Source organism: Prosopis cineraria, unplaced genomic scaffold, assembly GCF_029017545.1.
Source record: "Prosopis cineraria cultivar Desert tree isolate PC_DT_omini unplaced genomic scaffold, ASM2901754v1 PC3, whole genome shotgun sequence".
Lineage (NCBI taxonomy): Eukaryota > Viridiplantae > Streptophyta > Magnoliopsida > Fabales > Fabaceae > Prosopis > Prosopis cineraria.
This window is the reverse complement of record NW_026555334.1, coordinates 10,413,689-10,439,875: the sequence shown is the minus strand read 5'-3', so window position 1 is coordinate 10,439,875 and position 26,187 is coordinate 10,413,689. Positions and strand designations below refer to the sequence as shown.

The 26,187-nt window shown below is 29.7% G+C and overlaps 2 protein-coding genes and 1 pseudogene across 5 annotated transcripts; 2 read left to right on the top strand and 1 right to left on the bottom strand.

Annotated features, from left to right (window-relative positions):
- Positions 1–1,148: 1,148 nt before the first annotated feature.
- Positions 1,149–7,376, top strand: LOC129306670 (branched-chain amino acid aminotransferase 1, mitochondrial-like). Of its 3 annotated transcripts, none has more exons than XM_054947374.1 (9): positions 1,157–1,426; positions 1,525–1,687; positions 2,018–2,194; positions 2,339–2,470; positions 2,589–2,684; positions 2,943–3,059; positions 4,326–4,421; positions 5,827–5,939; positions 7,118–7,376. In XM_054947374.1, the coding sequence occupies exons 1-9, from the start codon at positions 1,380–1,382 to the stop codon at positions 7,230–7,232; spliced, it is 1,056 nt and encodes a 351-aa protein (XP_054803349.1). In that variant the 5' UTR covers positions 1,157–1,379; the 3' UTR covers positions 7,233–7,376. The 3 variants fall into 3 exon arrangements, with proteins under 3 accessions (XP_054803350.1, XP_054803349.1, XP_054803348.1); XM_054947373.1 differs by having other exon boundaries at positions 1,158–1,426; positions 1,522–1,687; XM_054947375.1 differs by lacking the exon at positions 4,326–4,421 and having other exon boundaries at positions 1,149–1,426; positions 1,522–1,687.
- A 9,974-nt stretch (positions 7,377–17,350) lies between these two features.
- On the top strand, positions 17,351–19,548 carry LOC129304689 (branched-chain-amino-acid aminotransferase 2, chloroplastic-like; annotated as a pseudogene).
- Positions 19,549–21,042: 1,494 nt separating this feature from the next.
- LOC129305102 (protein trichome birefringence-like 13) lies at positions 21,043–25,640 on the bottom strand. Of its 2 annotated transcripts, XM_054945029.1 has the most exons (7): positions 25,521–25,640; positions 25,145–25,457; positions 24,209–24,386; positions 23,121–23,261; positions 22,671–22,791; positions 22,099–22,233; positions 21,043–21,445 (listed from the first exon to the last, which is right to left on the bottom strand). In XM_054945029.1, exons 1-7 carry the CDS (start codon positions 25,560–25,562, stop codon positions 21,182–21,184), a joined length of 1,194 nt encoding a protein of 397 aa, XP_054801004.1. In that variant the 5' UTR covers positions 25,563–25,640; the 3' UTR covers positions 21,043–21,181. The 2 variants fall into 2 exon arrangements, with proteins under 2 accessions (XP_054801004.1, XP_054801003.1); XM_054945028.1 differs by having other exon boundaries at positions 25,145–25,628.
- Between the last annotated feature and the right edge of the window lie 547 nt (positions 25,641–26,187).

Below are 26,187 nucleotides of genomic sequence, written 5' to 3'. Positions count from 1 at the left end.
CATGAAATTGGCAACATTTAAAAATTATTGTGAAATAGTTAAAAAACCAAACATTAATATTTTCTTCCCTACTTAAGATTCAAACCCTGAGCCTCTTGAGAGAAAAGAATAACTCTAACCACTGTTCTAAATTGACTTATTGATATTATAATGCAAAATATTATTTATATATATAATTGTTAAATTGATTTTTAAATTTATCCAAATAATAAATTAAAAAATTAAGAAAATAAATAAATAAAAGTATATATAAAAATTATAAAAATAAATCAAAAATAAATTTTTATATATAAAAAAATAACAAGCAATAGTTCTTAAATGTTGTTAGAAAGAAGATTTATAGGCAACATTTATATTTTTGTTGCCCAGTAGAATGAGACACAGTTTTGAAATGTTTTCATTAAAAAACTTTTATATATGTTGCCTATTGAAAAATTTTATTTCAATGCTTAAAAATTATTCCTTATTCTATTTTAAGGAACATTTTTTAAATGTTACCAAAAATATGTTGCTTAAAGTAAGGGATTAAAGCAACATATAAAAAATGTTGCTTATAACCATATTATTAGGCAACACTTTTAGAACTGTTGCACATAAAACTATTGCTTAAAGTAAAAAAATGTTATAGTATTGATAGATCAAATTCTGCTTTCAATATGAGAACCTTATTGATAGGTGATATGAAAGTATTTATGTAAGCATTCTTTAAACTTGAAAGTAAACTCTGGCCTTGTGAGTGGTGAGTTCCTGGACCCAACTTATCCAAATGTTTTTGCTATCAAACAAAATTCTAATTATGTACCAAAAAAAATTCTAATTATAATTCTCACTGGAATCAAGCAGGCATTGATTAAAAATTACTATATTCAGATGGGTTCTTTCATTTAAGTATACCTGTAATTATAATTCTAATTAATATTAAAATTTTCATATTTTTTAGAAATTTTTATTTTAATAATATAATATTAAAAATATTGAAAAAATGAATTTAAAATAAACGGTAAAGATCAATTGACAATGAAATTAAAGGCTCAGATCAGCTCAAAATGAGCACGGAATGTGAACTCGCATAGACTAATCATTTCAAACGTGAAACGCCTACTTTGGGGGGTGAAAGGAAGAGTGCAGGATTCATTGAACGGACCTCGTCAAAAGTCAAAACACACATGTGAAGTTGATTTGCCTTGACCTGCACGTACTCTCCAACAACTCCCTCGTCACTGATCTCTGGCACACCCTTCTTTACTTTTTCTCTGTTCTTACTTCTTACTTACCACGCACAGTTACCTTAGCTTCCTCATTTATATATATACACAGTTATACACTACCTCTTCAATCTCATCAATCATATACTAGTTGCAGAAAAACCAAACGCAACTATGGCTTCCCCTTCTGTTTTCACAGCATGTGAATCTGCTGGTAATAGGTAATTATGATGCTATTGCTTGAACTTGATCATTTGTTACGTGCTTGTTTGCTTGATTGATTAATAACCTTTCTATGTGTATATTATTGAAACAGCAGCGAGGAAATCAATTGGGATGAAATTGGGTTTGGCATAATTCCAACGGATTCCATGTATTTGATGAAATGCCCCACAGAAGAAGATACTTTCTCCGACGGAAGCCTCGTCCCATATGGGAATCTAGAGCTCACCCCTTCTGCTGGAATCCTAAATTATGGTCAGGTTAGTAATTAAGCAGACACTGAGCCTTCTCTGAATCATTTGCTACGTGACAACAGTATGAGAAACTAAATGTATAGCGTAAACCATGGTATTTTAGCATTGATCTTGGATATTATAACAAGGCCACATCATGTTATCATCATATGCTTCTGCTTGGTATCTTGGATAATCAATATACACTAGTTGCTATTTTGAACAGTACATCAAATAGAGACATTCAGATTGATCAGTCTAACATGATGATGCTTTCCTATTTGCAATTCACGGCATTAACGCAAGTTCTGCAGAATGTTTGATGATAAAATTTTGGTACCAATATATATTCTTTAGGGCGTCTTTGAAGGGCTAAAGGCAAACAGAACCGAAGATGGGCGTATACTTCTGTTTAGACCAGAAGAGAATGGTAGGCGCATGAAGACTGGAGCAGATAGAATGTGCATGCCATCACCATCTGTTGAGCAATTTGTAAATGCTGTGAAGCAAACTGTGCTTGCCAATAAACGTTGGGTATGTGTGCGCGTGTGTATCATATAAGCCTTCAAATCTCTCTCTCTTTCTCAGATTTATTTTTCTCCCTCTTTCTGATTCATATATACCCAAAAAGAAGATATTGAACAAGTTTGTGTTGGTGCTTGAAACATTCTGGGAAAGGTTCCTCCTCTGGGGAAAGGATCACTGTATATTAGGCCACTGCTTATGGGAACAGGAAGTGTGTTAGGCTTAACGCCGGCACCTGAATACACCTTGCTTGTCTATGCTACTCCTGTCAAAACCTATCACAAAGTGAGTTTATTGTATATACACACTTGAAATTGATTTTACTCATTGAAATTTTTATCATATTTTATCGCCTTCTTAAATGAGAATATAATAATTACTACATGCATGTAATTAATTATAGGGTCCATTGAACTTGGTAATCAAGGATAAGCTGTACAGAGCCATCTCTGGGAGTGGAGGAACTGGAAGGATCAAGAGTGTGGTTAACTATTCTCCAGTAAGCAAGCAAAAGGGAATAACATATTCATATTGTTTTGCATTTGATTGGAACTTATCACGTGATTTTTCATGGAAAACCGCTACAAGAACAGTTAAAATTACTGTCGCCATTTGGCACAGGTCAAAATGTTGTGCCACTTAGCAGCGGTTTGAGGGAAAACTGCTACTAGAGCAATACTTTGTAGCGGTTTGGATTAACTGTTACTAAACAGAGTTTTTAATTAAAGTATTGATGATTAGTGGATGGATGTTGTAGGCTTATAAGGCACTGAAGGAAGCAAGAGCCGAAGGGTTCTCCGATATCTTATATTTGGATGCAGCAACAGGAAAATTTATTGAGGAGCTTTCTTCATGTAATGTCTTCCTTGTGAAGGTACGTACACCTAGAGCTGTCAATTAGGGCCAAGTCTGTCGCGCCGACCCTTTTAAACTTGAAAAAAATCTAGGACCGGCTGCTACTTTAAAGTGTAAAGTAATAATTTGGGCATAAAAGAATTAGGCCGTTATTTTAGAGTATAAAATGATAATTTAGGCCAGCCCTAAAATAAAAAAGTTGGCCCTTTTAAGCCATTTTATAATTTTTTTAATTTTAATATTAAAAAATTAAATATTATATTAATTTTAAAACCCTAATCTTATTTTACGGAGATAAAAAACGAATATATGAAAAGCTTAATATCTTTACCATTGTTAAGGCTCCACAAAAAGAAGGATGAAATTATATTAATATTAATGACAATAAAAATCATCAAGATTTCACTGATGATGGTAGCAAAGTCTTATTGTTATTGGTGTTGATTTTGTGGTATTATTTTTTATTAGAATTAAATTCTTTTTTATAGATTTAATGTTATTGTAACTTTTTTGAAATTTTAAATATGTTCTTTAGATTTTAAAATTAAAAAATAAAAAATATATATAGGGCTAAGGCCTTGAAGGCTAGGGCCGGGTTGATCAAAATAGAGGTTTGAGGTATAATTGAACTTTATAAGGTTAGCCCATTTAGATCTTAGATCAGCCTCAATTGACACCTCTATATACAACCCAACATATAGCAATATAATAACAGTTCTTTCTCTCATCTTGCTTGTGCTTTTTATTTTTTTATTTTTCATTATTGTTGTCGTTGTTATTTTTATTACAAATCTCAAGAGAATAATGCATCTTTTAGATGTAGCTACTGACTTTGAGTAGCCAGTTGATGTTAAATATTTTATACAAGAGATTATGAGAATGAGAATATGTTATATTATTCTAGCATTTATAGGTTACAACTATTTTCTTTTCCTTTCCACTGCAGTGCATAAGTAAATAATAACTTCAGGAGATATAACTTACGTGAAGGAAAAAAAATTAAATTAAGAAAGAACACAGTTAAAAATAATGAAAATATGATCATGGATTGCATAGTAAAGAAAAATGTTAAAAAAAAATAAAAGAGAAAAGACACAAGCAAGCAGGGGCAAATCATCAATTGGCTTTACTTAATAGTAAATTCATTGTAAGACTTATTGTGAAAATGTTATATTTATTTGGATAAATAACCATACAATATATATATATATATATATATATATGGGATCTTCAATAATCCCACAATAAACCTCTTTTTTGAAGTTTTTTTTTTTTTTTGGTGAAGGGTAATGCCATCTCAACTCCAACAGCCGAAGGGAATATTTTGCCTGGAATCACACGGAAAAGCATCATTGAAATTGCCATTGATTTGGGTTATGAGGTGATTTATTTTGAAATAAATCAATTCTATTAATTCAAAAGCTATTAATATTCTCCAAAAAAACAATAATATTCAATATATTTGGAATAATTTCTATTTAGGCATTGCAACGGCCGTATCTGTTGAAAGTATTAATTCATAAATGTTAACAATAATTCACAATCATCATTTTTAATCTCTATTGAAAATTATGTACTAATTTAATTTGAAAATTTTTGACAATCAATAATTGTAGCAAATAATGTAAATTTTTAATACTTTTTTTAATATTTTATTCAACATTTGTTAACCATTGTATAAACAATGACATATATATTGATATTAGTGGCCTTCAAAAATGATTATTTTTCTAAGTAGTTTCTTGGAAGAATTATATACAAGTCCTATACAAGAAAATTAATTATTATAAAGTTTATTGACAATTGAACGAAGGCCATTAATAACACAATCAATTGTCAATAGCTTTAATTCAATTATCAATGGACTTTGTAGTAATTAATTTTTTTATGTATGATTTCTATATAATTCTCCCTAGTTCCTTTCTATCAATATTGATGGATTATGTAATAGATTAATTATTGTACTTGTATAATTTAGAGTAAATTGGCCCCATGACCATGAAAAATATATTAACCAAAAATTAAGAAATAAATTTTTGAAAATTCTAGAATGTAACCCATTTATAATTAATTGGGGTGCAATTTTTTCTTTTTATCCCCAAAACAAATTAAAAAAAAACTTATGTAATGAAATAGAAAAACTCTATAACTGAATGGTTATAATTGTGGCCCATTTATAATCATATATCGCTTCAATATTTGAACACTTTTAAATACTTCACCATCAGTTTAGTGAGATAATATATTTCAGATTTGAGAATGAGATTTTAGATTTGAAGAGAAGAGGTGTTTTTGTCTTTTCAATTTAACTTAAATATTAATCCGATTATATTGCAAAATATTTGAAATGTTAGGCTATTATGTTTGTATGATTCTATTAAATGAGCTATAAATGTAAAAGTAGACCAATAATTTATAACAAGTCATGCCAAAAATAAGTTATTCTATTCAGAAGTTAAAAAAAATACGTCTCATAATCTCATTGCGCAATATACAAAGAAATATGTCTAGATAATATTGTACATTAGTCTTTGCAACGTAACAATTGGACAATGTTGATTTCAAATTAATGTATAGCAGATAAAAATCTCATGCCAAAAAAGGTATACATGTGTGCTATCAATATTGTACATTTGTTGCATTGCAAAATACATTTTCAAAATTTGCAGATATACATATTTACAAGTTTTCAAAACGAAATATTACTTTTGGTCCTTTTTGTGAGTTAAAAAAATAAAAGAGAAAAGTTTTGATGATGTTGTGGGAATATTAACAATGTGTTGTAGGTAATGGAACGTGCAATATCAGTGGAGGAGTTAATGGAGGCTGATGAAGTGTTCTGCACCGGAACTGCAGTCGGCGTCAATCCTGTTTTATCTATCACTTACAATAACACCAGGTAAGTATATTATTAGACTCATACAATGATCTTCCTTTAATTTTATTGAAATTACATAAATTTTTCATTTGTTTTCAAAACAGATATTTTAATCTAATTTTTTTTTAATAAAGATAAAAATATTTTGTTAAAAATTTAAAATATTTAATTTTTTTTACTTGTGATCATGTTGAAAATTTTAAAATTATTAATTTGTCCTTATAATCTAATTGTCTACTCACCTCCTAATTTAAAGAATTTTAAACAATTAAGCATAGTAATATTTAAATAAATAAGTTAAAAATATTGTTTTTTATTAATATAGTGTTAAGATCAATAAAATTTGAAAAAAAAATAAACATAAATTTATTGACTAATTTATCTCTTGTTAAATTAAATCCCTGTTTTATTAAGTTTTTTAACCTCTGTTTGAAATTTTATTTTAGCCAACTTTTGTATTTAAATTTTAAAAATTATTAAATAAATAAGTTTACATAACTGAAAATTTAAATATAAACAAAAAATTTTAAAAATATGCATTAAATTTGTTGTGAGTAACTTGAATGAATTTTTGACAGCACATATGTTTAAGAGGATTATCTTGGTTCAATACATGTGACTTAACAATCAATTAATGGTTGATAGATGAAAATGAAATCTTAAGGAAAATCTGTGTTTTACCACTATTACTTCTAAGGAAAGTTCATATAAATTTTAAACATATAAAGATGTATGTATAATAACGATAATATATAGGAAATGTCAACGTAGTTTACTCATAATAATATTAATATTATTATATGGGAGCGTATTGAATGTTAATATATATATATAGGGATAATATGATTTAGTCTTTAAACTTTCTCTCAATTATTAATTTAGTCCTAAAATAATTTTAAAAAATTTTATCCAAACTTCTCAATTTTCTCAAAACTCATTTGGTTTTCAACACTCCTTTTGAAATAAATTAAAATTTATTTCATTTTTTAAAAAATCAATTCTTACCATTTTTAACTTATCACTTTGAATAGTAGAATTAATTCTAAAAAAATTATTCAAACATCTTTAATTTTATCAAAATTAATTTTAAAAATCTATTCAAATATCATCTACATTTTAATAATTAATTTTTTTCATAATTAATTTGTCTTAATTGAAATTCAAACACACCCTTAGTAGCTTGAGTAATTGGGATGCAGAGCTGAATATAAAGCAGGAGCAGAAGCAGTTTCTCAAAAACTGTGCCAAACCTTAGTTGGTATCCAAACAGGACAAGTTGAGGACGCAAGGGCTTGGACTCTTCAAATTGAATAAGCCATCGCATTCCATATATGATCTGTCTATGTTGTATTATTTGTTTTTCCTACTCATGTTTCCTTCTGCATTTGAACATCATTTTGCTATTGACTAATTCAATGGATTTATAACGCAAGACAGAAAAAAAGATTTTATTTCATATATAGCCGTTTGACTTCTAACACAAAAATAACGTGGTAGTGAATACGAGTTTCGTTTCAAGCAATGCAACACAGTCCCATTAAATACACGAGAACAGCAGCTCTACCAAAAAAAAGACAGAAATTGGAAGCTTCACGAGGAAGAATTTAGGTCACTTTTAACACATGAAAGAGATTAAATGGAAACAGAACCTTTCCATTTTTCTAATTATCTTTTCTCCTCAATTTCTCTTATCACAATCATTCATTAAATCTATGACTAGAACATATTTATTTAATGCAATGATATTAATGGTCATAATGTGGAAAATTATAATTTTAAAAGGTTAAGTTTCAATTGTGTCCCTGTACTTATTTTTTAGAAATGTTAAATAACCTATACTTTTAAGTGGAATAATTTTATTTTCAAACTATTTTTTTGAGGAGCAAAAAACCACTCTGTTAATGAACCGCTAATTTTTTTTATTTTTTACTAATGTGACATGTGTGTAGAGTCACTCATAATGACATGTAAGACTTTGACCATGTACTTTGATGCTAATTTGCCCTTAAACTCTTTTTCCTAATTTTTTTTAGGAGAATTAGGTATCTTAAAATCTTATTAAAATAAAATTTATTAAATATTACCAAAATATTTTAAATATTTTTATATTTAATAATTTAAATTTTATTATTTATAAATGTTCATTCAAAATTTATAATTTACTTTTTAAATATTAACTCAAACAAGCATTTTTAAAATTTATAGATGATTTTTTATTTTTTTTTATATATCAATCTTCAATCTTCTTTTCCAGACAGTGCCCAAATTGTTATGCTCTTTATCTGTGTCAAAATTTACTTATATTTTTAATATTGATTAAGTTTCTTAATTTTTCTGGTTAACTAATGATCTTCCTCTAAAATATTATATTATTTAAATTTAATACTCTTTATACACTGCAATGTTAGTTGTAAAATAAAAAATATGGCAACTAAGACTAACAAAATGATAACAAAAATGCATATTTAAAAGATATCGTTTATTTCATTAATCAGTTGCAAAAAAAGTTACTTAATAAGAATTGAGAGATGAGAAGAAAAAATTTATTCATTAATTTGGAGGTTCATTTCTTTCATTTTTAATACAAAATTATAAAATATTAAAAATATTAAAATATTAAGTTGAGTGGTGTAATGTTTTAAATAATAATATGTAAATTATTAAATATTAAAATACTTAATATTTTAACAATATTTATTAAATTTTATTTTAAAAAGATTTCAATGTAAGGTATTGAAAATCAGACTAGTGACTGAACCAACCGAGGTTAAGGGTTAGGGGTGAAGAGTTTAACCAAAGTTGAACCAAAAGTCAAACCAATTATAATAAAATAAAATAATTTAAATAAAAAGACATTAATCTTTACAACATTTATCCATATCAATGATTTGGGGATTTTTTTTACTAATTATTAATATTAATTTATTTTAAATTTTAATGTTTTCTTCCTTATCTTTTCACTTTTTTTTTTTACAATTTTTATGTCTCTTATCACGATTTCCAACACTAATTTTATGTGTCTTTAAACTTGGACCTGGTTTGGATACTCATCATAATAATAAGCATCATGGTGTTCATCACTATAATGAAATTTAAATCATTCAAATTTTTTAATTTGAATAGTTCAAATTTAAAAGATTGTTGTATATATTTTATTTTTATATTTATTAAAATAAAATTTATAAAAATTATAAATTAATTTTAATAATTTTTTATTTTTAATATAATCTAGATTTAATTTAGAGGGTCAAATTTAATATTAAAATTTTTATTACTTCTTTCAAATGCCATTTCAGCATTTTACCTCTTTCGTCCTTCATTTTTTTTTTACCTTCACAACTCTTAACCTTCCTTTCAAACGTAGAAGACAAACTCACAGACATAGAACACCGTGAAGCTCTGAGGATTGAGAAAGCTTGTTGAAGCCATAAAGCTCTGAGGGATGGCTACTCTTACTCATCACTCGTCTCAGGGTGAGAAGGCGAGGGAGAATGGAGGAGAAATGAAGTTGAGTTCTAAATCTGAAGTCTAGTCTCAAGTTTGAATGCTATCTGAAGTGAAGGGTGAGAATGCTAGTACTTCTGAATATCATGAATTCTAATTTTTATTTTTTTATTTTTAAAAATTTTTGAAATCCCAAATCCACAACGTTTTGGGATTCAAAATTTTTTTTTAAAATATAACCCGCCTGACTTGTGGGGTTGAACAAGTTAATCCTAAATTGCCTATGATATTCAATGCACACAAAGCATAGAATTGGACTGGACATATGATCGAGTCACAGTTCAACCGATTAGTCCGGTTCAGTTTTACATACAATGCTTCAGGGTGCCCAACATTTCTTAAAAAAAATTTTAGGGTGTTCAGCACTACTAGAAAAAAGTTCAAAGGCAAATTAATATCAAAGAACTTGATCAAAATCTTACATGTTATTGTGAGTAGGCTCCACGCACATGTCACGTCAGCAAAAGACAGGAAAATTAATGTTAACGTAGGGGTTTTTTTGCTCCCCAAAAAAATGGGTCAGGGATAAAATTACTTCATTTAAAAGTATAAAATGTCTAACACTCTTAAAAAATAAATACAATAATAAAATTGAACCTTAATCCTACAAAAGAAAAAGAAGAAGAGCTTCCAGGTCCAAATTAAACAGGGGAATGAATTGAAAAAAAGGTGATTTTGTGGATGTGAAATGCCTTTAATAATTAATAATTTAAAAATAAAAAGAAATATTTAGTACTACCGAGAATCAAAAATTTAAAAAAAAAAAATTATTGTACCGTTAGCACACTATGGAAAGGGTCAAAGGGATTTGTTTTCCATCAATTCTACTAAATTAAGCATTCTGGCTAAACTCGAAGAAAGACTCTAGAGTTTCAAAAGATAAAATTAATTACAGGTAGGGTTTTAACAAAAAAAAAATTTATGAAATGAATTGTAAATATTAGTTAAAAAATTATAAATAAAAAATTTAATTATAAACTGAAAGTTATACTTATAATTTGAATGTTTTATTTATAAATGAAATTTTTGAAATTACAATTATTTAAATTGATATTTAAAACTTATTTTTTTAATAAAAGAAGTCATGAATTCTTTCTGGTGAAACTTAATTGTCATGTTTCATCCAATTTACTTGGAATTTAATTTAATTTTTTTATGTAACTTTAAAGCTAAATTACACACAACTCTCCTAAACTTTAAACCATATACAAATAATCTCTTTAACTTTTAAAATTTAAAAATAAATCTCATTGAGCTTTTAAATTTATGCAAATAACTTCTAACCATTGATTATATATCTCCTTAAACTTTTTTTTTTTTTGGTGTATTTAAGCTTTCAAACTTTGATTGACATACGGATAACACCGTTAAACTTTAAATTATGTGTAGATAATTAATATATATAATTAATTATAGAAAATTATTTGCATAAATATAAGAGTTGGGAGGGTTCATTATAAAGTTTCAAAGATTGAAAAGATTATGTGTACATGGTTTAAAATTCAGAAAGTAAGTGTACATGATTAAAATTTATGAGAATAATGTATAATTTAGCCTAATTTTAATTCAAGCAAAAGAAAGTTTTTCCAAACTATTATAAAAATTACTAGTTGTAACAAATGTTAGGCGAAAAGTAGGATACAATACACATCGGAATGATGCTCGAGGAAAAATTATTGGGAAAGACCTATATGCTTAGTGATATATATTTAAAATACTTGTCTCTAATTAAATTAAGATATGTGTATTTTACATAGATTTTTTATTTTACAACAACTCTTATTATTAATATTATTAACACATTAAAAGTCACTTATTTTGATTAAATTGGATAAAAGTATATGAAATAAAAGTATATAACTCTTGTCCAAATTTATGTTGTTGGAAAAATATATAACCAAGAAAAAATAAATAAAAAAACAAATTAATTTTTCATTTTACCTTAAAGGACAAGAGAAGCCCATCGGCAAAGTTGAACGTTAAGGTACTGAAAATTAAATTAGCATAAAATACTGGTTTAATAATTAATGGTCAAAATTATAATTGAATTATAACCAAATTAATTATAAGCAAAATATTTTACTACTAAACATGTCAAGGCATTTGTTTAATGGTTTATTAGTTTAATCAGGTGAGTTGACTTGAATTTTTATACTATACTTCCTCCGTCTCAAATTACAAAACATTTTTAGAGAAGATTTGATGTCTCAAAATATAAGACACTTTGATAAAAATAAAGTTTTATTAACAATAGTTTTTCAATATTACCCTTCTCATATATTTTCTCCCTTCAATATTCTTTTATTAATGGAATATAAATAAAGAACATTTTTAAAAGTTTATATTTTTATCTTGAAAAAGTAAGGTTGTATAGTGTATTCAATGAGGTTTATTTATATGTAAAATTTTATCTAAAAGTATTTTATAATTTAAAATAGAAGGAGTATTAAATACACACTTCAACAGAAAGGTAAATGAACTTGCCCCATTGATGCTCAACAAACTAATTCACAGCAGAAAAGCGACTATGCTCTAATCTTATATTTAAATGGGGAGAAAAAAATAGAGCATTAAATTTGAATGAAAACTAACTCACATTTTTTAAATAATAATAAAAAATTTTTGAATTATATAAATGATAATTTGGGCTCTTGATTTCACTAAAGTCCTTAGAGATTCCTTTATCAATAAATTTTAAATTAAAAAAATTATTTTAACCTTATTGATAAATTGTAATTTCTTATTTAATTCTTGTGATTTTTTTAAAAAAAAGTTGTAAATGAAATGTATTATTTTAAGAACTTATTTTTTAATAATACAAATTACATTTGACAAATTATAATTTCTTGTTCAACTCTCAAAATTCATAGAACAAAAGTTATTATTTTTGAAGCAAAAGTTGTGATTTTTTTCTATTCATCCAAATATAAAAAGAAAAAACATAGGTCACATTGCTTACTAGAATATAATGAAATAGAATGGATTAAAAAAATGAAGACAAAAATGAATTCAATCACCTTTTATCCCATGGTAAGCATGATAAAATTTATTAATATATATTATAAATGTGATAATCATCACAATCTTCAAAAACCTCATGAATCATGAATCATAACCCCATCAATTAAAGCACCCCTCCCTTCATGAATGTACCTACCTATCTTCTTTTATATTCTTATTTTTACTTCTTTTTTTTTAATCCATTCCATTCCATTTTGTTCTAGTAAGCAAATGTGACCATACTGTTCTTCATTTTTTGACTTCTTTTTTTCTCTTTCTTTGTTGCTCCATAGTATATCTTTTTATTGAAAACAATAATATTTGGGAGCTTTTGCATAGATAGCCTATATTATAAGATCAAGTAAAAGAAATAGCCTATCCTTTCTTAAATTTCAAAAAAATGACCTTTTAAATATTTAGATTACAATTATTTTGCAAAACTACCTTCTTTAATATATGTTTTTTTTTCAAATACCAAGAGATTCAAAATGCAAGAAATTTTTAGAATGAAAGAGACAAATGCAAGAGAAAAGATGGAACCTAATGCAAGAGAGACGAACACGAGATACTAGAGCAGTATGAGTGAGCCACAATCACAATGGTGAGAGACAAACACGAGGTGAGATACATCAATGGTACTCGATAGAATGAAGCACGTCGACGAGAAAAAACAAGCTACAAATTCATATTTTTTATTTTATTAGTTTAAGTATTTGATCCTCTATGAGAAGCTAAGAGTCCAAAACTTTTTATAAATTATGTTTGATCTATTTTGAAAAAATGAATATGTGTTTTTTGTATTATTGATCTGTGATACTACATCATTTATATACAACTGTATATCAATTATAAACAAGTTTATGTCTGATTATCTAGTTATGTTGATCTACGATAATATATCAATAATACATTATTATATATCACTAATATAAAAGTCATATCAGCAAAAACTTACCAATTTGTCTATCATTGATATATATCCATATATCAATAATGTAGTATCGCAGATCAATAATGGAGTTTTTTCTTCAATATCTAATGTCCTTTTCGTAATATTTGGGAAGAATAGAGAGGGAGAGAGAGAAAAAGCTCTGCGATAAAGATGGTGATCTAAGCAAATCAGATCAAAAATTTTGATGAAGAAAAGTATTGTATGAGAGATAAATATGATGATCCAGGAAAATTACATCAAAATATTTGATGAAGAAAATATTTAAAGATAATTAATTAGAGAGAAAGCACGCACAATATAATTTTTGATAATAAAAATAAAATATTTATTCAATTAAACATTAGTTAAATCAAATATATTCTATTTTAAGTATAAATTTATTTTGAGAATAAAAAAAACGCATCTAATTGATTTTACGAATGGGTCATATTTTAAAATATTTAAAAAATTCATTCATAATTTATAAAATTTATATTTTTTGAGGCCATTGAACTAATTTTTTCTAATATTTGAGACATTTTACTAAATATAAGTGTTTCTTTCAATAAAAATTTAAATTTATATTATAAAAAATTAGCACATTCTTAACCACAAGAATCCTGTGGCTCTTTTTATCTATTGACCATTCTTAATTTTGCTATGGGGCCTACTGTTCGGCCTATGTCTCTCTTGTTGCTAGCCTGGAACCCCTCTTCATTAACCTCGTGGTCCTCAAGTCATCAACAACCCTGAGGCTCGTTTGGTATGCAACATTGGCCAAGTAGGACTAGGTTTGGGATTGAGTAATACCAAGCTTTTATGTTTGGTAGGTGGTAATGACAAATTTATTCCCAAATCCAATCCCATCTTAGTGGGAATACTCAATACCACCTCTCCCGTGGTACTGTAATTTCAAACCTAGGATTGAAATTTTCATGATTGAAATGCCCTTATCAAAAACCTACCCAGTCAGCTTACTCTTCCATCATCATACATGGGTCTCCTCCATCATCCTCGGCCTTGCACACTCCATTAAAGATGACTTCGACAATGCAAGGATGGCTATCATCGCATGATAAGGACGGAACAAGAGCAGGGGAAGATAAAGACGACGGAAGAGACGAGTACGAACAAGAGCAGAGACAACAAAAGAGCACTGCCATAACGCAGAGACAGGGAGGGCACAGATCGACGGCAACGCAGAGACTGGAGAGTTCATGACCTGAATGAACCTCCTTGCAGTGACAAACGACAATAACTCCAGCAATGGCAATGATGGAAGAACGAGCTTAACAACAACTGACGATTGGCAGCGTGAAACAGAAGAAAGGCAGGAATCTCATTCTGGACCTCCCAACAGCTGTGGAAGAGGATGGAGATTGAACGATGGAGGTGAGGGTTTCTGCTCTCTCTCACTCTCCTTGCCAAGAGAGAGGATGATGATGGAGATGAGGGCAATATTGTCTTTTAGCTTTTTTTGGGTTAAACTTGAGTCTTTTTTTTTAATCTCATGTTATACTAAACATGATTTTAAAACTTATTTCTAATCCTAGTCCCAGTCTCAATCCCAATCCCAATTTCAATCCTAATCTCATAAAATGTAATACCTTATACCAAACAGGGCCAAGTCTCCACTCCAAAGTGATTTTTTTTTTTTCAAAAAAAAGAGAGAGAGAATTATCAACTGTTCCCCTATTTTTAATATAAAAAATAACTAATTTATAAATTTTTAAAAAAATTAAATTAAATATAATAATTATGCTTGAAATAAAAAATTAAACTAAAATCTCTCATACTTAATCAAATAAGTTTATGCTAATATATTTTCTTGCAAATGAAAATTATGATTTTATGAGGGATAATTTTAAAAATTTGTGATAAATGCTTGTTAAAAAACAAAATATCTTGTGAAAGTTTCTCATACACACCACACACACAAACATAATACATACATACATACATACATACATATGTATGTATGTTTGTATGTATGTATGTATGTATGTATGTATGTATAAGCTAAAGTATATACTTAGTCTTATAATTTTATACAAAGCTTTATTTTAATCTTTTAACTTTATAAAGTGTCTTTTTAATCCTTAAATCTTAATACTGTTAGTTTTATCCTAACAAATTTGTACAATAAACTTTCAAATATTGATAAAATATTTTCAAATGTTGACATATTAAATTTAATTTTTTTCAAAATAACAATGATTGACACAAAAAATAATTATTTGAAACAAATGATGTTAGGATTAAAGGATTAAAAAGATACTTTATAAAATTAAAAAACTAAATTAAAATATTATATAAAGTTAGATAATTAAAAATATACTTTAACCATATATATATATATATATATTCAAAAATGGAGTAGCACTTTTTTTCTCTCAATTTTCTGTAAATAGGTAAGACATTGCATATAAAAGGTATGAGTGTTAAATTGAATTTTTGTTTTACCTTTTCATATAATATTCCCTCCGTTAAAAAATATAAGGCATTTTAAATAGTTGAATATTTAAAAATATAAAACATTTTTTGAGTAGTTAGATGTTTAAAAATGTAAGGTATTTTTAATATTTTGAGGTGTAATTATTGTTTTTTTAAAGTACCCCTATTAATAATGACTTTATATTTATCGTAGATGTTTAATAGGGATGAATATAAAAAGATATGATTAATTTGAAAGCAAGTAACTACTTTATTGAGAGGTGAGATTCGATTAAAAATGCTTTATATTTTTTAACAGAGGGATATTAATTATTTAATTATTTTTTAATTCTAATAAAATAGTTAGAAGTTATTTATAAATATTCTTCGATCTTTTTTTGAAAAGAATAGACAATTAATTCATCAAGATGAAGGAATACAATTAAATTTACTCCTTCTATCGTTAAATATATGAAACAAATAGCTATTTTTCTTAGTACCAAGAAAAAATAGTTTTGTTGGTTAATTAATTCGCGATATGCCATAATTTGTGATTTCCCCCAAAAAATATCCCTAGTAAAGTCCTTAATTGGAGTTTCACCTTATTAGTTAATTGATTCATCATAATTAAATGAAGGGCCAAAATGAAAAAGATACATTAATTACACTAGCTACTAGCTTCCTCCAATCTTAAACATTTCTTTTTAACTAGGATAAAAAGAAAAAAATTTTAAAAAAAAATTTATTAAACACTCTAAGCACAAGGAGCTTTTATTTCATATAAATGGGACAATGAGGTTCCTCCCGAAATTCACTTACAAAAACCAGCGTTCATAAAAAGAGCATTAAGAAAGGTTTTGAAGAAGAAGAAGAAGAGAGAGAGGCCATATTTTATCATTTGAAGGAAACTATGTATTCTTCTTCTTCTTGTTCTTCAACCACCCAAGCCTTTGGGTAATTTATTTCTTCTCTTCAAACTCATCCCTCTCATTTCTCCCTCACTATTTTTTTTTTTAAAGGCACTATCATTGTTCTTTATTTCTCATTTTTTATGTTTGGTTGAGGCATAAGAAAGTGTAGTTTATATTTCACCAAAAAGAAACAAAAAAGAAAGTGTAGTTTAGTGTCAATACAATAACTAGTATTAAGGGGATTAATTTGTATTGTCTCATTGATGCATCATGCATTATTTTTAAGAAAATAATATAATTAACAATAATGGTATGATTTGAATGGATTCAAATTGTGTCAAGGTATAAAAAGAGGGGTTAAATCCTCTGAAACTGAGATTTATAAATTTTGTGAATTTTTTGGTACATTTTATCTTATTATTTTTTATAAAATATAAAATATTTTCTTTATAAAATATAAAATATTTTTTTGTTTATTAAAAAAAAGATAAACTCCACACAAATTTACGTATTTCGGAATTTAGTTTTTTTTTAAATAAATTTGTTAAGAAAGTGATTTGCACGGAAACATGTTTCATGATGTAAGAGAAAGCAAGGAGGAAGAAGAAGAAAAGCGCGCGAAGGCGAAGTGGGACGAACTCGGATTCGAATTCGTACGGACCGATTTCATGTACGTCATGAAATGCGCGCTTGGTCACCATTTGTCTCACGGCTCTCTCACTCGCTTCGAAAGCCTCGTCCTCAACCCTTCTGCTTCCATCTTAAACTATGCTCAGGTATCTCCATCACTGTATCTCAATTCCTATATTCCTCCGATTGATATCTTATGAATAGCGATTATCATATCATATTATACATAAGTGTATGAATGTTATGTTAGAGACTTGTATGTATTTGGATCTGAAGTAATTTCAAGAGGTGAAGTTAGAACGAACTTTCTTATACAAGCGGATTTCGTGCTGGGGAAATCAGATTTCCATTGTTAGATCTTATCTGAAACTTGATAGTGAAAACTTCAGGGAGTGTTCGAAGGGTTAAAGGCACAGAATATTACTGTTCAGACTAGAAGAGAATGCCAGACGGATGAAGATCGGAGCGGAAAGAATGTGTATGCCTTCCCCTTCGGTTGAGCAATTTCTCGACGCTGTCAAGAACGCTGTCCTTGCCAATCGTCGCTGGAGTATTCCTTTTTCTTTTTCTCTTCATGTTTATAACTACGCGCTTTTTTGCAAGCGTTTTTATAATTGTTCATGAATTATGAATGCATGATGATAGAATTGATCGATGCAGGTGCCTCCACAGGGAAAAGGGTCACTGTATATAAGGCCATTGCTGATGGCAAGCTTTAGGACTCCATCCATCACCTGAATACACTTTACTTACTTATGCTTCTCCTGTTAATTCTTACCGCAAGGTTGCTTTTTACCTTTTTTTTATACTTCTCTTCTTTCTCTATAAAATATTCATACTCATATCATAATTGCATATGTTTAAGCGTTGGTTGGAGTTGATAGCAGGGTCTGCTTGACCCGAAAGTGGAGAATAAGATGTTCCGAGCAATAACTGGGCATGGTGGAACTGGAGGTATCAAGAGTGTCACCAACTATGCCCCTGTTAGTATGCATAATATTAATTAATCACTATTTATTTTATTGCCAGTTCATCATCATCATCCAATTCCTTCTTTCATTTATTCCCCTGGTGCGGCAGATTTACAGAGCAATCACTGAAGCTAAAACACAGGGATTCTCTGATGTACTGTTCTTGGACGCTGCAACTGCAAAATATATAGAGGAAACTTCTTTAAGCAATGTATCTGTTGTCAAGGTACGCTAACTTACCCTACTTTCTCAGTTTCACATAATTTCAATGATTTCCGACTGTCTTTATCATCAGTTTTGCATTGGGTCAACCGTGAAAAACTCAAGTATCCTAAGATTTCTAATTCGAGCTTTGTAAATAAAAGAAACCATGCCTAGGTAATTAAGAGCCTTACTCTTACCCTCTATTTGGAACTGAACTAGTTCTTATACGTATTAATAGGTTCTTAAGAAAAATGTACTTGTCATTATATAATCTGTGCATATAAAGCGGAGGATGCTTGCGTAAAGCATGTAGGATTTTAATTATGAAAATCTTTTGATTTTAGTTTACTTCATATTTCTTTTGATCTTGTGATGGAGGGTAATATTATCAGCACCCCAGCAGCAGATGGTAGCATTCTGCCAGGGATCACACGAAAAAGCATAATTGAACTTGCCACTGATTTGGGCTATCAGGGGACTCATTTTCCTTCACTTTTCTCTGACAATTGACATATGAATTGATCCATGATTAACGTCTGAACTCACTACTAATTTATTGATTCTCTATAAAATTCCTCTGGACGTGATAGTTTAATTTATTTCATAGAATCCAGCAGTTCCTGTTTTACAGAGGAAAAGTTATGATGTATATTGTTGAAACTTACAAAGGAAGTTCCTACATGAACCATATGTTATAGGTCATGGAACGTGATATTGAAGTGGAGGAAATGCTGCAAGCTGATGAAGTCTTCTGCACAGGAACTGCCATGGGTGTAAAGTCTGTTGCATCTGTGACCTATAATAAAAGAAGGCAAGTCAGTTTGAGAGTTATTTTTAAGTAGATTTAATCAATGAAAGATTAATGGAACACACCATGATTTCAAAACTTGAAATTCTGCAGAGTTGAATACAAGACAGGAGCAGAGAGGGTGGGTCAAAAACTGTGCAACGCCCTGGTTGGTATTCAAACAGGTCGAGTTGAGAATAGAAAGGACTGGATTGTCCTAGTAGACTGAGCAATGAGCATTAGCTCCTTCATGATAAGGGCTTTCAGTTTGGAGGTTTGCCCATTGGAGAGTTTTTTTTTTTTTTTTTTTTGGGTGCAAGCTATTAAAATTAATGTATTGTTTGGTTATTACTATATATCTCATTAGTCTTTAATTATTTGGTGCTCACTGCTATGAATTTCATACCTACCACAAATTTTAAGAGCTGAGCTTGTTCCAGCTTGTTCATTTGGTATATGTTATTCGCTAAACCATTTCAGAGTGGAAGTATCTTCTTTTTCGTACTCTGCTTTTACATTGTGTCCGCCCCACACCCACCCCCACAAAACAATAACACAAAACAAAAAAAGCTCTACATTTAGATGCATTCTCAAAGTTCGTTATCTGTATACTTTTGTTTTTCTTGTAGTCCCTCTCAAGTTTCAAAACCCTTTTAATTATAATATTTTAATCAGATGTGGCTCCATCGCTACATTCACTGACAAGTCACCAACATACGGACTTGTGATTTGCGAAGTACCAAATAAGGCAAATAATAATAATAATAATAATAATAACAACAACAACAACAACTAGGAATCTCATAACAATATTAATGATAATTACATACCATAAATTATTAAAATTTCAATAAAAACTATGGTCCTTACATGAATTAGTTTAAAATTCACAACGAATTTTTATAAATTCTCAATTAATATTATAAATATTTTCAAGTTCATTTTGTTGATTTTCCAAGCGATATTACAAAATTACAAATGATTAACTTGTAATTTATATTTGACTTTTATAAATTTTTAACTTACCTTATAGATAATCTTAATTATATTTTTTAAAAATTTTTAAGTGATTTATTTATATATTGATAGCAAAAAAAATTACAAATAATTGATTTATTATTTATAATTGACTCTTATAAATTTTCAACTTACATTACAAATAATTTCAAGTATATTTTATTAATTTATCAACTATTTACATTTTTTAATTGCAAACAAGAACTATAGTCTGATATTAATATTTTTGTAATTATTAATATTATGAGGTGTTTAATTGTCATTTTCTTATAAAATCCTCCATGAGTAACAAGATAATTGATGACCTTTGGGAGGATCAAAACAAGGTTTTAATCCCCCCCCCCAAAAGTTTGAAGCTTTTTGGTACGGGTTAGGATAGAACATTTAAATCCACACTCCTTTTTGAAGAACAAAACGTGTATCATATGAACTAGATATCATCTTATCATCAATTCCACTCTGTAACTTCAGACAAAATTTAGAAATAAAACAAGTATTCTACTATTATCATATACTGAACTAACTATATGATCTCATCATCAATTGACTCTAAACAACAACAACAACAACAACAACAACAAGCTTTTATCCCATTAGGTGAGGTCGGCTACATGAATTGCAAGACACCATTGTACTCTATCATTTATCAAGCTTTTAAGAATATTATTAATTAACAGATCGCGTTCAATAACTTTCAAAAGTGTTCTCTTAGACCTTCCTCTACCTTCAGACAAAATTGAGAAGGAAACAAGTACTCTACTATCATATACTGAACTAGAGTCATTGAATAAAACGTCATCAAAACACGTGTGTAGTACAAGAAACATATGAACAATTTTTTCTTCTTCTTGAGTGGAATATGAACAAGTCAATCATCAACTTCTGTTCTTGATACTATATAGATGCTCTATGAACAAGTCATTCCAGGTATCTGTGAGTCCTGGTAGGCACCAGTGCATGCAGTCATCGTGTTTTTTTCCACCCGCCGTCGATGGATGAGCATCAGCTCTGAACTCACTCAGATGAGTTATGTCCAAAACAACAAAACCAGACCCTGAAAGAGCCTCGTAGAGGTGTTCATTGACCAATCGAGTCTCCACGTTTGTCCCGTTATTCTTTACTGAGAACAGGTTTTCCACCTGAAAAGGAAACAAAACTTACTAACCCCAACATATTAAGTAAATCATATAAATAATTCAGTGAACTCAATTTTGGCCTTCCACTAAAGATAAGCCTAGTATTAGTTGGCTTCGTCAAAGAATTTTTATTCCTATACCTAAGTATTTTAAGGTTGGATTGTGTTTTAGCAGCATCATGTACATCAAGAGAGTTTAAACCTGAAAATTATCCATGTCCCACCCCATCCATATCACTTGAACTAACCCCGTATGGCTAGCACAATGTTGTTTCATTGCTCTTCACTTTTGATTATTCTGACTGAAACTAGAATCTGGAGCATAAAATGCTTGTCATCTCTTAAAAACCATTTATGAACATTTTCTCTAAAAAGGCATTATGATAGAATCTCTATATTAGGTAGTCAGAAAATAGTTACATGCCACCCCTTCCTTTTGTATTCAAATGAAATTTTAACGCAAAGAAGGGGGTGAGGAGACTTGTTAAATACTATAGGTAAGTGAAACCCCATTTTGGTATTGCAAAGATGAACTGAATGTCAAATAACTTCTTCACAGACTTTTGTATCACTTAACTACTCATGAGCACAATTTTGTTCCAATTCTATTTTTCCAGATGTATTAACATGATACCACAAAATTTTTGGAGGAAGCACCTGCTCTGTTGATAAAGGTTGAAGCCTTCGACAAGAACCACCTTGATCCCAATCACCACCTTCAAAATGCCTGGGCGATTGAGCACGGAAAATTTTTACTGCATTTGATTTCGCCCTTCCCTCCACATAAGGTATCTGTAAAGAAAACCAGTTCAAAATGTAGAATTATGACCCCCACCCCAAAATTTTATGGCTAAATGAGAGTTGATGACAACAGCAGAATCTGTTCATAAATCCCAAAGACCAAATTTTATCACTATCCAATAAGCACCTATCCCTTAAGGACTACAACCCCACGGAAAGAGCTCCCTTCATCTTTGTAAGTTGGGAACTAGAACATCGGAATTAAACATTCATTAGTAACACAGCCATGGGATAGCAATTCTTGTAGGAAGCATTTCTGGATAATTTCTTATATGCAACAAATTGATGTGAAGAAGCGAGTTTCGAGATCTTAATTCTGGATAAATCCAGCTGTGGCCATGGTATAAATTGACTATAGAGCTCAAGTATTACATTGCATGCGTGGTTTGATCATTAGAGAGGATAAGAAAGCAATGCATTAGCCATACCATGTGCTCCAAAACCAAATCAAGGCCACGATCAGGAGGCAATGGAGGGACTACTGGCTGGCCTTTGTTGAAGAAAAGCATAGGTGACTTTACAGGGTCAAATTTTGAAGGGGCCCACCACCTGTTCATATAACCAAAAGAATCTCAAAAATCATAAAATCTGCTGCAGGCAACAGGAATCTTCTCAAATGTCAAAGAACAATCCACGCAGTGTCAGCTCACTAATTAGAGAGGAAGAAGGACAAATAAAGACATTTGAAAAATATCGAGGACATTTTACAGCCAAAATATCAGGATTTTACAAATGAAACTTCATGAATTTACAACTCATAGGTCTTTATTTTACATTAATTTTACAGGTCCTCATTTGTCATTCTCCAAAATTAGCAATGAAAGCATGTAGAATCACACATCATCAATTGACGAAACATGGAGATAATAAAAAATTACCAGTGGCCAGTATTAAAAATTAAAATGTCATGAAAACTTGGAGCTTGTGCCCATGTGCTTTCTGGAACATCAACATCAACTCTGAAGCCCTCTTTGAATCCAAGAGATTCTAATGCACCACCGTTTGCATTAGCTGACCATCTGAATGAATCAGGGGAACAACAATTTTCATTTAAGTGCAGCTCAAATATTGCAGTCTAACTAATAGCATAAAATGAAGTAAATCACATAAACTCAAAAAAGAGGGGCGAGAAAACAACAACCATATGCTGTAACTGTCAACTCATCAATCAACAACTTATAGACGTAGTAATAGCTTACAAAAGCTGTCACACCACAACAATGGATTGCATGTAACTTCTCTTACAACCTTTAGAGGCTGAAGTCACTCAATATAACTGATAAACATACTTTTTATTATTTGAATACTGCTAGAAACTTAATCTTCAATAATACCAAATAAAAAATTGGAAATTCACATTCTTAAAAAAAAAATATAAGAAAAAGGGGTTCAGCGTGTGTGCTACTTTCTGCTTATAGCCGCTCAAGGCTTGTTTGTTTGGATGGAGTGCTATATGAAAAACTTGTAAGCCATCATATGGATGTTGTAAAAATAATAGAGTAAAGTGGGTTAAAAAGGGGTTCCAAACAAAACCTTCCCATCACACAACTTAATTTTTAAACCCTCCCAATGGGATGGTTAGCCTCCCGTTGTTCAATCAATCATTATTCTAGCAGTTTCAACTCCTTACCATACATCAAAGGGAATAATGTATAAGGTAATATTAGATGCTTTCCACCTAACTCCAATTGCCCTTGTCACTTTGAAACAACGAGAAGGATGCTGCTATCATTTTTCTCATTAAAAACAAGTAATTGGGAGGGAACTCTGCCCCTATGCTCCACTCCATTAATGGCTTTTCTCCTTACAGAAGTACAGAACATATCATAATCCAGTTCTGAGTTACTTAAAACTTAAAAAGGTGTTGTAATAAACAAAAAAGAGTAATAGAAAACGATCGTACATGATGCCAACAAGAGCTCAAAATAAGAATAGCAAATCAAATCATTGTAACAATAAAGCTTACCTACCATAACGAGCCAAGAGATTTGTTCGATGATATGCAATGGTGAGATTGTATTGCAGAAATGTGAATCCACGGTCAGCACCAGCTGGTCGCCACTTCTTCACTTCATTGGACACACTTTTAAGAGTGCAGAAAAGCGACACAAACATATTCCTGTTTAAGGAATCCCCAACAAAACCTGCAGTGGGAGAACCAGTTAAAGCTACCATAAATCATTGAAAATGCCAAATTGGTATAATTTCCCACAGAACCTATTCTGGTTTTTCAAAAGATTGTATCATCATCAAGAAGTTCAAGTTAATACACAACAACATAATTTTGTTTAGATTTATCATAACTGCAATAGCTCTAGGTGGGCATGAAACGAAATTTACTTTCAAATATCAAAGTAATACTCTCAAAAAAGGAAAAACACACACAGAGTATCAAATTGACCATCACATTCACATAATCTTCCGAGATCTAAAGTACTACTTTTTTGTCTTAGAAAAAACAAACCGCTCAGTGTTCTCGAATATCCAACCCAAAACCGCAAAATTAACTGCCCCATTAAAAGGAAGGCTACAATTTGAGTCTCTCTGGCATTGCAAAACATTTGATTTGTTCTCTTTCATTTTAATTGAAAACAACACAATTAAATTCTTCCATTTTAGTAATGATCCTTTGATAACAAGAAAATGGCAATACTCGCTTACTAGAACATTCAGGCCATACGGATCAACTGAATGCCAAGTAATCAAGTGATGTACCACTTTACTAACATGGTCTTCATTTCTAAATGGCTCAAATGCAAATGGATTTAAGTTTAAAAAAACAAAAAGATAATAGTAAGAGACGACCATGCTACCAGTCCTAGCTGCTATTAAGTCCAGTGCCAGCAGATCCAGCATCCCAAATACACTGATAAAGCCATCAAGGAAAAGGAGAGTAGAATACCGATGCTGCTATCTCTGTAATCCCGAAGAAACCTAACGGCGTCAAACTGCGGAAGATCGCAGCGCTTAGGCTTCCACCGCCACTTGACAATGTCTCCAGCGTTCGATTTGTTCCCAAGCCTACAATTCCAGCCCTTGAAAATCTCCTTGCACGTGTGGTCGTACCTAGCACTTGCCGCCTTCGGATCGTAGACCCAGGATCCATCGGAGTAGTCGCAAGACCCGACCCGAACGGTGCTCCGAGATTCCTCATCGGCGATATCGAAGCTGTGATAAGGAGAAGTTGTTGTCGAAGGAATAGAAGTCTTTCGGAACTGCGAGAGAATGAGGAAGATGGAAGTGAAGCAAATGAGAGAGAGAAGGGGAAAGAGAGGGACCTTCTTGGCGCTGGCGATTGGGTTGGCGTCCCTTGCGGCCATGGAACATGTTAGAGCTCTGAACTACCCATTTGTTTGCTTGCCGTCATTATAACCATAACAGATCGAGTTACTAATTTTGGCACAGCATTTTCATAACAAATATCGCTTCACAGAATGGATTCTGTAATTGATAGTTTTCTTTTTTTCTTTTTAATTGTTCTGAGCGTGTGTGTGTAATTAATTTTCGTTTATTTTATAACCTTTTTTTTTTTATACAACGAAAAACAAGAAAGACTAACATGTAAAAATATAAAATATTTTTAATTAAATTTTATTTTTTAATAAAATAATTACTTATTTTTTAATTAATTATATTTTTTTATATTTACTTCTATCAAACACATCACAATAAATATAAAGTTATTATTAATAGAGATACTTTAAAAAAAAGTAATGATTAGACCTCAAAAGATTAAAAATACCTTATATTTTTTAATATTTAACTCCTTAAAAAATATCTTACATTTTTTAACAGAAGGAATATAACATGTTATTTTAAAATATTACTCTTTTTTATCATAATATGAAATATTTGAAACTAATTTACAATTTTAAAAAAAATTAGTTGAAATTTTAATCTTTTAAAAAAGTTTACATCTTTTCAATTATACTTACATTTAATATT

Excerpts from the sequence above, each read along its gene's own strand:
- LOC129305102 (XM_054945028.1), bottom strand. The coding sequence starts at position 25,562 with ATGGCCGCAAGGGACGCCAACCCAATCGCCAGCGCCAAGAAGGTCCCT. Across the intron at positions 24,387-25,144 it reads TTACAGAGATAGCAGCATCG|GTTTTGTTGGGGATTCCTTA; the intron begins GTATTCTACTCT and ends CTCCCACTGCAG. Across the intron at positions 22,234-22,670 it reads ATTTGGTTTTGGAGCACATG|ATACCTTATGTGGAGGGAAG; the intron begins GTATGGCTAATG and ends TTTTCTTTACAG.
- LOC129306670 (XM_054947373.1), top strand. The coding sequence starts at position 1,380 with ATGGCTTCCCCTTCTGTTTTCACAGCATGTGAATCTGCTGGTAATAG. Across the intron at positions 1,427-1,521 it reads TGTGAATCTGCTGGTAATAG|CAGCGAGGAAATCAATTGGG; the intron begins GTAATTATGATG and ends TTATTGAAACAG. Across the intron at positions 1,688-2,017 it reads GAATCCTAAATTATGGTCAG|GGCGTCTTTGAAGGGCTAAA; the intron begins GTTAGTAATTAA and ends TATATTCTTTAG.